General features: G+C 36.5%; 1 protein-coding gene across 1 annotated transcript in view; it reads right to left on the bottom strand.

Annotated features, from left to right (window-relative positions):
- The window catches only part of SI (sucrase-isomaltase), a 108,998-nt gene that overhangs the window by 78,740 nt on the left and 17,394 nt on the right, over nucleotides 1-12,864 (bottom strand). The window contains exons 13-14 of the mRNA XM_018053782.1: nucleotides 7,795-7,879; nucleotides 1,098-1,215 (exon numbers count right to left, since the gene is read on the bottom strand). Of these exons, the coding sequence (XP_017909271.1) occupies nucleotides 1,098-1,215; nucleotides 7,795-7,879 (203 nt within the window). The remainder of the gene's footprint in view (nucleotides 1-1,097; nucleotides 1,216-7,794; nucleotides 7,880-12,864) is intronic.

Raw genomic sequence — 12,864 nt, 5'->3', positions numbered from 1 at the left:
CTAAAAAGCCTCTTGATGAAAGTGAAAGAGGAGAGTGAAAAAGTTGGCTTAAAGCTCAACATTCACAAAACAAAGATCATGGCATCCGGTCCCATCACTTCATGGGAAATAGACGGGGAGACAGTGGAAACAGTGTCAGACTTTATTTTTTTGGGGCTCCAAAATCACTGCAGATGGTGATTGCAGCCATGAAATTAAAAGACGCTTACTCTTTGGAAGGAAAGTTGTGACCAACCTAGATAGCATATTCAAAAGTGGAGACATTACTTTGCCAACAAAGGGCCGTCTAGTCAAGGCTATGGTTTTTCCAATGGTCATGTATGGATGTGAGAGTTGGACTGTGAAGAAAGCTGAGCATCAAAGAATAGATGCTTTTGAACTGTGGTGTTGGAGAAGACTCTTGAGAGTCCCTTGGAATGCAAGGAGGTCAAACCAGTCCATTCTAAAGGAGATCAATCCTGGGTGTTCTTTGAAGAATGATGCTAAAGCTGAAACTCCAGTACTTCGGCCACCTCATGTGAAGAGTTGACTCATTGGAAAAGACTATGATGCTGGGAGGGATTGAGGGCAGGACGAAAAGGGGACGACAGAGGATGAGATGGCTGGATGGCATCACCGACTCAATGGACATGAATTTGAGTGAACTCCGGGAGTTGGTGATGGACAGGGAGGCCTGGCATGCTGCGATCCATGGGGTAGCAAAAGTCGGATATGACTGAGCGACTAAACTGAACTGAACTTTAATCAAAAAAATAGTGACTTGTTCAAATAGCACCATTGTCTTAGGCCAGTTATGAGATTCATGTTTAGAACACATGTTCAGTGACACCAAGCTGAATCAAAATTTAGAAGAATAATTTCAGTCAATGAATTAAAGTATCACAGTTAAGTACATATATCATTTAGTTCTTGATAATTAAGTTTTAAATATGTGAATATTTAATAAAGGAGGTGATGCTTATATGTCCTGATTTTTCACAATGAAAATATTATCTTTCTTTGCTTTCCTACAGTTGTTATTATCCACTCTATGTAAATTACCAAATATATTTCTAGACAATAAATTTAGAGAGTTGTCTGAGTGAAATTGTACTTACTTCTCTGTGGCTATAGACATACTATATCCATAGAGGCTGTGTACATCATACTGTTTTCCCCAGTATTGCATGGCATCCATGCAAATTGTTTTGGAATACATGAGTTTGTCAAGAATATCTTAGAAAGAAATATAAGAAATAATTAGGTAAGAAATATTTTGCCATTTTAAGTTTCATAATTCTTAAGTGATGTGCTATGTAATACTATATATAATTAGAAAATAATTAAAGACATCACTTTATGCTAAATTCCAATTGGGTCTCTACCCTTTTTCTCATTAACTGACCATTACATTTGCACTTAAAGTAATACATATTATGTTTCTTAGCTTCAGTAATAAATAAATTCATGGAAAAAATAGAGTTTATGTATATAGAAATATATACATTTGTATTGTAAATCATATAATTATATTCCAATTTGAAAATTGAATAATTTTTTAAAATATAACCTAATTCCACATATGTAGATTTGTTACACAATAGCAAATCATTTAAATCTCTGCTTTTTAGTTTTTATTGTCTTTTAATTTGCACGCTTATGTGGCATTGTAATAATTATTGTTATCTTTCTTCAGATATCCTTATCACAATCTATTTCCCTAAGAGCACTTATTTGTCTTTACGTTAAATTTTTAACCAGTTTTAATGGTGAAAATGTTCTTTTTAAAATAGGTGAGAAGTTATTCACATTTGTTATTGCTGTAGTTTAGTCACTAAGTCATGTCCAACTCTTTTGAGACTCCACGGAGTGTAGTCTACCAGGATTCTCTGTTCACTGGAATTGCTATTTCCCTCTCCAGGGGATCTTTCCAATGCAGGGATTGAATCTGTGCCTCCAGTATTTACAGGTGGATGATTTACCACCAACTCCCAAGGGAAGCCCAACTATTCATATTAGCTACATGGTGGAGAGTTCTGACAGAATGTGGTCCACTGGAGAAGGGAATGGCAAACCACTTCAGTATTCTTGCCTTGAGAACCCCATGAACAGTATGAAAAGGCAAAATGAAAGGATACTGAAAGAGGAACTCCCCAGGTCAGTAGGTGCCCAATATGCTACTGGAGATCAGTGGAGAAATAACTCCAGAAAGAATGAAGGGATGGAGCCAAAGCAAAAACAGTACCCAGCTGTGGATGTGACTGGTGATAGAAGCAAGGTCCGATGCTGTAATGAGCAATATTGCATAGGAACCTGGAATGGCAGGTCCATGAATCAAGGCAAATTGGAAGTGGTCAAACAGGAGATGGCAAGAGTGAACGTCAACATTCTAGGAATCAGTGATCTAAAATGGACTGGAATGGGTGAATTTAACTCAGATGACCATTATGTCTACTACTGTGGGCAGGAATCTCTCAGAAGAAATGGAGTAGCCATCATGGTCAACAAAAGAGTCCGAAATGCAGATGCAATCTCATTGGATGCAATCTCAAAAACGACAGAATGATCTCTGTTCATCTCCAAGGCAAACCATTCAGTATCATGGTACTGCAAGTCTATGCCCCAACCAATAATGCTGAAGAAGCTGAACGGTTCTATGAAGACCTCCAAGACCTTTTAGAACTAACACGCCAAAAGATGTCCTTTTCATTATAGGGGACTGGAATGCAAAAGTAGGAAGTCAAGAAACACCTGGAGTAACAGGCAAAATTGACCTTGGAGTATGGAATGAAGCAGGGCAAAGACTAATAGAGTTTTGCCAAGAAAATGCACTGGTCATAGCAAACACCTTCTCCCAACAACACAAGAGAAGACTCTACACATGGACATCACCAGATGGTCAACACCGAAATCAGATTGATTCTATTCTTTGCAGCCAAAGATGGAGAAGCTCTATACAGTCAACAAAAACAAGACCAGGAGCTGACTGTAGCTCAGATCATGAACTCCTTATTACCAAATTCAGACTTAAATTGAAGAAAGTAGGGAAAACTGCTAGACCATTCAGGTATGACCTAAATCAAATACCTTATGATTATACAGTGGAAGTGAAAAATAGATTTAAAGGACTAGATCTGATAAATAGAGTGCTTGATGAACTATGGAATGAGGTTCGTGACATCGTACAGGAGACAAGGATAAAGACCATCCCAATGGAAAAAAAAATGCAAAAAAGCAAAATGGCTGTCTGGGGAGGACTTACAAATAGCTGGGAAAAGAAGAGGGGAAAAAAAAAGGAGAAAAGGAAAGATATAAGCATCTGAATGCAGAATTCCAAAGAATAGCAAGGAGAGATAAGAAAGCCTTCTTCAGGGATCAATGCAAAGAAATAGAGGAAAACAACAGAATGGGAAAGACTAGAGATCTCTTCAAGAAAATTAGAGATACCAAGGGAACATTTCATGCAAAGATGGGCTCGATAAAGGACAGAAATGGTATGGACATAACAGAGGCAGAAGATGATAAGAAGAGGTGACAAGAATACAAGGAAGAACTGTACAAAAAAGATTTTCACAACCTGGATAATCACGATGGTGTGATCACTCATCTAGAGCCAGACATCCTGGAATGTGAAGTCAAATGGGCCTTAGAAAGCATCACTACAAACAAAGCTAGTGGAGGTGATGGAATTCCAGTGGAGCTATTTCAAAACCTGAAAGGTGATGCTGTGAAAGTGCTGCACTCAATATGCCAGCAAATTTGGAAAACTCAGCAGTGGCCACAGGACTGGAAAAGGTCAGTTTTCATTCCTATCCCAAAGAAAGGCAATGCCAAAGAATGCTCAAACTACCGCACAATTGCACTCATCTCACATGCTAGTAAAGTAATGCTCAAAATTCTCCAAGCCAGGCTTCAGGAGTACATGAACCGTGAACTTCCAGATGTTCAAGCTGGTTTTAGAAAAGGCAGAGGAACCAGAGATCAAATTGCCAACCTCTGCTGGATCATCGAAAAAGCAAGAGAGTTCCAGAAAAACATCTATTTCTGCTTTATTGACTATGCCAAAGCTTTTGACTGTGTGGATCACAATCAACTGTGGAAAATTCTGAAAGAGATGGGAATACCAGACCACCTGACCTGCCTCTCGAGAAACCTGTATGCGAGTTAGGAAGCAACAGTTAGAACTGGACATGGAACAACAGACTGGTTTCAAATAGGAAAAGGAGTACATCAAGGCTGTATATTGTCACCCTGCTTTTAATTTATATGCAGAGTACATCATGAGAAACGCTGGGCTGGAAGAAACACAATCTGGAATCAAGATTGCTGGGAGAAATATCAATAACCTCAGATATGCAGATGACACCACTTTTATTGCAGAAAGTGAAGGGTAACTAAAAAGCCTCTTGATGAACGTGAAAGAGGAGATTGAGAAATTTGGCTTAATGCTCAACATTCAGAAAATGAAGATCATGGCATCCGGTCCCATCACTTCATGGAAAATAGATGGGGAAACAGTGGACACAGTGTCAGACTTTATTTTTGGGGGCTCCAAAATCACTGCAGATGGTGACTGCAGCCATGGAATTAAAGACACTTACTCCTTGGAAGAAAAGTTATGACCAACCTAGATAGCATATTCAAAAGCAGAGATATTACTTTGCTGACTAAGGTCCGTCTAGTCAAGGCTATGGTTTTTCCAGTAGTCTAGTATGGATGTGAGAGTTGGACTGTGACGAAGGCTGAGCACCAAAGAATTGATGCTTTTGAACTATGGTGTTGGAGAAGACTCTTGAGAGTCCCTTGGACTGCAAGGAGATCCAACCAGTCCATTCTGAAGGAGATCAGCCCTGGGTGTTCTTTGGAAGGAATGATGCTAAAGCTGAAACTCCAGTACTTTGGCCACCTGATGTGAAGAATTGACTCTTCAAAAAGACCCTGATGCTGAGAGGGATTGGGGTCAGGAGGAGAAGGGGATGACAGAGGATGAGATGTCTGGATGGCATCACTGACTCGATGGACGTGAGTCTGAGTTAACTTCTGGAGTTGTTGATGCACAGGGAGGCCTGGCGTGCTGCGATTCATGGGGTCGCAAAGAGTGGGACACGACTGAGCGACTGAACTGAACTGAATGATGGCAAAGGAGAAAAGGAAAGACATACCCATTTGAATGTAGTGTTCCAAAGAATAGCAAGGAGAAATAAAAGCCTTCATCAGTGATCAGTGCAAAGAAATAGAGGAAAACATTGGAATGGGAAAAACTAGAGATCTCTTCAAGAAAATTAGAGATACCAAGGGAATGTTTCATGCAAAGATGGGCACAACAAAGGACAGAAATGGTATGGACCAGGAGAAGCAGAAGATATTAGAAGAGATGGCAAGAATATACAGCAGAACTATACAAAAAAGATATTCACAACCCAGATAATCATGACCACTCTCCTAGAATGCAAAGTCAAGTGGACGTTAGGAAGCATCACTATGACCAAAGCTAGTGGAGGTGATGGAATTTCAGTTGCTGCTGCTGCTGCTAAGTCGCTTCAGTCGTGTCCAACTCTGTGCGACCCCATGGACGGCAGCCCACCAGGCTCCCCATCCCTGGGATTCTCCAGGCAAGAACACTGGAATGGGTTGCCATTTCCTTCTCTAATGCGTGAAAGTGAAAAGTGAAAGGGAAGTTGCTCAGTCGTGTCCGACTCTTAGCACCCCCATGGACTGCAGCCCACTGGCTCTTCCATCCATAGGATTTTTCAGGCAAGAGTACTGGAGTGGGGTGCCATTGCCTTCTCCGAATTCCAGTTGAGCTATTCCAAATCCTAAAACATGATGCTATGAAAGTGCTACACTCAATATGCCAGCAAATTTGGAAAACTCAGCAGTGGCCACAAGACTGGAAAAGGTCAGTTTTCATTCCTATCCCAAAGAAAGGCAATGCCAAAGAATGCTCACACTACTGAACTATTGCACTCATCTCAGACGGTAGTAAAATAATACTCAAAATTCTCCAAGCGAGGCTTCAACAGTATGTGAAATATGAACTTCCAGATGTTCAAGCTGGATTTAGAAAAGGCAGGGGAATCAAAGATCAAACTGTCAACATCTTCTGGAACACTGCAAAAGCAAGAGAGTTCCAGAAAAATATCTATTTCTGCTTTATTGACTATGCCAAAGCCTTTGATGTGTGGATCACAAAACCTGTGGAAAATTTTTCAAGAGATGGGAATACCAGACCACCTGACCTGCCTCCTGAGAAATCTGTATGCAGGTCAGGAAGCAACAGTTAGACGGGACATGGAACAACAGACTGGTTCCAAATAGGAAAAGAAGTAGATCAAGGTTGTATATTGTCACCCTACATATTTAACTTATATGCAGAGTACATCATGAGAAATGCTGGACTGGAATAAACACAAGCTGGAATCAAGATTGCTGGGACAAATATCAATAAATTCACATATACAGATGACATCACCCTCATGGCAGAAAGCGAGGAAGAGCTAAAGATGAAGGTGAACTAAAGATGAAAGAGCTCTTGAGAAAAGTGAAAGACGAGAGTGAAAAAGTTGCTTAAAAATCAATATTCAAAAAACTAAAATCATGGCATCTGATCCCATTAAAGTGAAAGTGAAAGTGAAGTCACTCTGTCATATCTGTCTCTGCGACCTCATGGACTTTAGCCCACCAGGCTCCACCATCCGTGGGATTCTCCAGGCAAGAATACTGGAATGGGTTGCCCTTTCCTTCTCTAAGGGATCTTCCCAGCCCAGGGATTGAATCCAGGTCTCCCACATTGCAGGCAGACACTTTAACCTCTGAGCCACCAGGGAAGATCATAACATCTGGTCCCATTACCTAATGACAAATAGATGGGGAAACAGTTGAAACAGTGACAGACTTTATTTTGGGGGGCTCCAAAATCACTGCATATGGTGACTCCAGCCATGAAATTAAAAGACACTTACTCCTTGGAAGAAAAGTTATGACCAACTGAGACAGCTTATTAAAATGCAGAGACATTACTTTGCCAACAAAGGTGCGTCTAGTCAAAGCTATGGTTTTTCCAGTAGTTATACATGGGTGTGAGAGCTGGACTATAAAGAAAGCTGAGTACCAAAGAATTAATGCTACTGAACTGTGGTGTTGGAGAAGACTCTTGAGAGTCCCTTGGACTGCAAGGAGATCCAACCAGTCCATCCTAAAGGAAATTAGTCCTAAATATTCATTGGAAGGACTGATGTTGAAGCTGAAAGTCCAATACTTTGGCCACCTGATGCAAAGAACTGACTCATTTGAAAAGACCCATATGCTTCAATGGAAAAGATTGAAGGCAGGAGGAGAAGGACAATAGAAGTTAAACAGATGGTTCGATGGCATGACTGGCTCAGTGGATATGAGTTTGAGAAACTCAGGGAGTTGGTGATGGACAGGGAGGCCTGCTGTGCTGTAATCCATGCAACTGCAAAGAGTAGGACGCGACTGAGTGACTGACTGAACTGCATAAAGACACAGAATTACAGCATAGTGTTCAAGGAAAAAAATATTATCACTTAAATTATGATTTCAAACAAATTTTGTGTCTTTCACTTATCATTTAATCATAAGCAATTCATCAGTGGTAAAGACAAAATATTCTGCACCAAAATTTAAAAATGTGCTCCTTTACTTAGGCATAAATATTTTGGACAAAAATAAACACCAGTTATTTCAGGGTCTCAAAATTATATCAACATCTGTAATTTAGAAAGATATGCTTGAATTTACCAGTAAATAAATATAGTTTTTCTCAATTAACTATAGAAAATAAATGAAATTTACCAGGAGTAAAAGGTGGGTAATTCAGGTTGTTCGCACTGCATCCTTTCTTTGAACCTTGAACAAAGCTGGAAACTTCATTCATGTCCTAAATGGATTTAAGATATAAAACAACAGATTTTAAATAGTTGTAAATCATATTTGCATAAGGTCTATTTATTTGTAAATATTTTATCAAGCGCGACCATGACATTCTCCCAGAAGACAAATATAACCTACCAACCTACAAACAAGCTTGTTTAACTATTCTCATTACTTGATTCTACTTCTAGTATGAACAAGTTATTATAGTGAGAAAAAAATATTACTTGTGTTTGAATAAATGTATATACCAGATAACATCGGTATCTTGATGGAATTAAAGGATTATATACAACCAAAATATATTTGATTTACCTTGTTTAAAATACATATAAAGCATTAATCATATTAGAGTAAATGTATTAAGCAACTGTCTTTTAAAATAAATGTTCTGCCTATGTTTTCCTCTAAGAGTTTTATAGTTTCTGGTCTTACGTTTATGTCTTTAATCCATTTTTGCATTTATGTTTGTGTATGGTGTTAGAATGGGCTTCCCTCATAGCTCAGTTGGTAAAAAATGGAGGAGACCTGGGTTCAATTCCTGGGTCAGGAAGATCCCCCGGAGAAGGGAATGGCAACCCACTTCAGTAGTCTTGCCTGGAAAACCCCATGGACAGAGGAGCCAGATGGGCTACAGTCCATGGGGTTGCAAAGAGTCAGACACTACTGAGTGACTAACACAACTCCTTCATTTTCATGAGAGAGTGAGAATACAAAAAAGGTGAATAGCATTTTAGCATTCTAATAAAAATGGCTGTGACCTTATTGAATCCCTGGAAGAGTTTCAGGGAACCCTAGGGCTGCTGGACCACATTATAAGAACCGGTGATCTAGATACCTTTTGGAATCAGAGCTGTGGGGTATTGTGTCTATGGATTTTCTTGCTTTGTAAACTGAGGCCTCAATATTTTCTTCCTACTTACTAGTTTTATGTCCACAAACAGTTGAGTAAAATCTTTGGACTAAAAAAGATAATTCATATAAAATCATTTATAACATGCTCAAGAAATGTGTGTCTTTCTCCTTCTCTGTTAATATACCAAACTTCTATATATTTTTGAGTCTTATTTCCCTCATCTCTACAATATTTTGTTTCTGCTTTCACAAAGGTATCAAACTCAGTCAATTCCTTTGTTAATCTGGTTTTCCTGAGAGGAAGCATATTCTCTTCATTACTCTTCCCTTCTTCAATCCACATGATGTTCAGATGGAATTAATGTAAGAAATTAAGGCCATTCAGGGAGAAGATATAATTTCTCATTTTGATACACATTTTTGTTTTCTTAAGAGCCACAAAGAAAAACAATTAAGTAGTTATTCTAAAGTATACATTGTTTTTTTTTTACTGAAATTTACCTAATATATTCAATTTTGCTGTCATATGTCCAGTAAAATTAATACAAAGAGATACTATAGTTGAACAGGCAATAATTTTAGATAAACATAAATATTTTTTTCTTCTTGATTGCAGAAATTGAGTTAAATTTAAACATAGCATCAAGTACTGAAATTCATAAATGGAACTGAATTGTATTATTTTAAATTTTAAGTCTTTTTCTAAAATATTTTACTAACTCTTGTATATAATATCACTGAAGAAATGCAAGAGCAAACATTTAACTCTGATTTTAATGTTATTGTACTTGAACTGCATATTTGCAAACTTGCAAAAAAATTGCAGCATTCACTCAAAATATACTTTATCTTATTCAATTTAAGAGTAAATAAAATAATTTAATAAATATAATATAATAGCAAAATAACAAAATGATTTTAACTATATTCTACAATAAATGGATAGCATTTGATATTTTCTTATTTTTAATTAAAATATCATCTATTTGGAAAGATTATATTATTAATAAGCTAAACTTACTACTCATAATTTGAAGGAATTGATTTGTATTTCTTTTAATGTATTTCGTATTTTTGTTCTTTCAGAATTCTGAAAATACTTTTCTCTAACACTCAAATCATTTAAGTGATGTTACATTTATATAATGTCATATAAAAAGTGAATTTGATTAGCATTTCAACTTAGAGTCAGATTGAAAATTTTGTAAGTTTTGAGGCAGAGAACTCAATGAATTGATAGTAAGATGTATTTCTACAGATTTTCAGGTATCATTAAAATCATCTCAAGCCTAGTAATGACTATTTGTAGAAATTGGCAATGGCATTTTTATGGGTACTTTATCAAGTCCATTGAAAATTTTATAATAATCTGGTGACATTACATAACTTCACGTTTAAACTAAATCTAAATGAAGTGAAGTGAAATTGCTCAGTCATGTCTGATTCTTTGCGACCCTATGGACTTTAGCTTATCAGGCTTCCCCATCTTGGGATTTTCCAGGCAAGAGTACCAAAGTGGGTTGCCATTTCCTTCTCCAAAAATCTAAATGAAAATGCCTTTATTTTCAAAGAAATTCAAATAATCGACTTTTTCTAAGAATCTTATGAAATGTTGAGAGAACATATCCAATTAAGCCTTCAGTTATTTGGGATACATTGAACATGTTTGGATATATTTTCTTGATGAATTTTAAGCTTCCCAACACTATATATTAAATTATTAGACTTCTTTATGGGAAAACTCAGTTGTTCAGATTTTAAAGAATAAAACCATAAAAACAATGTGATTATGAAAATATGCCTATTTTTTCAGAAAAAAATGGAAATGTTCTTTGAATTTTAAAAATATTGACTGATACTTTTATTTTAAAATCACAGTTTTAGTCTTAATTGTACCAAATGCAGTTGGCTCTTATTTCTAAAAATATTAAGATATTATCTTAAGAATGATACAGAAAAGATAATTCAACTGTAATGTATTCTTATCTGCAAAAAAATCTATTTTTCTACTTCAATTAAGTTCATAACATTTTCTGAAGTGATTTTAATACTTAAAATTAAAAAGCATTAGCATTGAATCAAAATTAAAATCTATCAAATTATAAAATTATACAAATATTTTACAATTTGACATGAAAATAATTTTTCATTAGTTAAATAATACTCCTTTACTATATATTCATTGTCAGAAAAAATAATTTGAATAAAATGAAAAAAGTAGAGAAACAATTAGCACTAGAATTTGGCAGTTATTTAGGTAAAAGCTAGAAACAGAATATCCACATAAACCAAATGTATGGTTGTGCTAAGAGTAAAGAACCTGCCTGTCAATGCAGGAGACTTTTAAGAAATCTGGGTTTGATCTCTGGGTTGGGAGGAACCCCTGGAGGAGAGTTTGGCAACCCACTCCATTAGTCTTGCCTGGAGAAGTCCATGGACAGAGGAGCTTGGAAGAGTACAGTCCATAGGGTTGCAAAGAGTTAGACAAGACTGAAGCAACTCAGCATACACACAGAGTAAATATGAATTTGGTGATATTTAATGAGCTTTGACATCATACTAGTTATCATGTTGTGTGTGTGTGTGTGTGTGTGTTTTTTAATTAGTCAAAATGCTTCTGTGTCAGTGTGATAATTACTCTGACTTGCCCAGATGCTCTTCAGCCCATCCTTTCCTCTCTTTGGATATGAATCAGGTATTTCAGTCTTCAATAGACTTGGGAACTGGAGTATTTTCTCTTTATAGCATAGTCAAATTATCTTGCATTATGGCTAAATGTCATTTATACTTGTAACTCTGATGCAATGGACTCAAATTATTTCATATGCAATAAAAAGAAAGAAAGGAAGGAAGGAAGGAAGGAAAGAAGGGAGAGAGGGAGGGGAAAAACGGAAACAAAGAAAGCAAAAGAAAGGAAAGAAGGCAAGAAAGCACTTCTAATTTAAATAAAGCAATTGAAATTGGAGCTAGAATTGAAAACAAAACTCAAGAGAAGATTGCTTTGTTTTTTTTTGTTTGTTTGTTTGTTTGTTTTTTCTTTTGGTCATTTCTACCAGAACTGAGTGTTGTTGATTCTATCAAGAATTGTTGGTAAAAAAGGAAATAAAGAAATGAGGTAGGATTGATGGTGACAAGTATGGTCAAGGATTCCCTACCAGGCTTTTTTCTTCATCATAAGGAAGACTTAAATAGAATAAAGTGAAATATCATTAGCAAAAGACATTTAAAAATATAGGAGGCAAACTGCATAGAAGAGAAAGAAAAATCCACATGGGAGGACTGATGCTGACTGGAGTAAGAGCCACTTCATCAATTGAAAATGAAGAAAAAGAGGAAGGATGCTGGCTTTTGATGGGTTGGGGTGGGAACTGGAAACAGTTCATGTCATAGTCTTCCATTAGCTTTATAAAGGAGAAAGAGAGATCCTCTCTATAGATAAGAGCTGTTAGTAAAATGGAGTATTCACTGAGGATAAATTGAAATTTAACTGGTAAAAAGACAAAAGAGAGGACTGCTAGATGACAGTATGTCTTATGAGTTTTGGGGTGAAACTATAGTTATCTCACCAATAACTGTTTGTGTGGAGCATCTGATAATTTGAAATTTTATTAAAAAGACAGAAAGTAAATCATGAAAATAAAATCCCAGCAGCTAGATATCATCATTGCAGTCTCACTAATTTTCTGTCAAATAACTAAATGCCTTTCCATCTTCATTTGGTTATCATCATAAGAATTCTGAAGGTTATGCTAATCTTTTAGTCAACTCCATGTTTTCATGATGGTGAAAAATAAACACCTGTAATTGATTGGGTAAATAAATGATTAGATGAATAATTTAATAATGACTGAATTAATAGTGAAAATTTCAGGAAAGCGGAGATGCTGTGACCTCAAAGGTAAAAAAATTCAGCTATCCTTAAATATCCATTATTTTTCCTTCCAAAATTTTGTACAGCTGTAATAACTTTGTAAAACATGGCTGATGTTCTGTGTTCAAACTTATTAGATTTTTTTTTCCTGAAATATAGAGTTCTCAGATTACCAAGTAATTTCATTCCCCAAATGTTATAGTTTTATAGTCTGCCAGGCTCCTCTGTCCATTCAGGCAAGAACACTGGAGTGGGCTGCCATTTCC

The sequence above is a fragment of the Capra hircus genome, chromosome 1 (assembly GCF_001704415.2).
Source record: "Capra hircus breed San Clemente chromosome 1, ASM170441v1, whole genome shotgun sequence".
NCBI classification, from domain to species: Eukaryota; Metazoa; Chordata; class Mammalia; order Artiodactyla; family Bovidae; genus Capra; species Capra hircus.
This window is presented reverse-complemented; position numbering and strand designations above follow the sequence as displayed.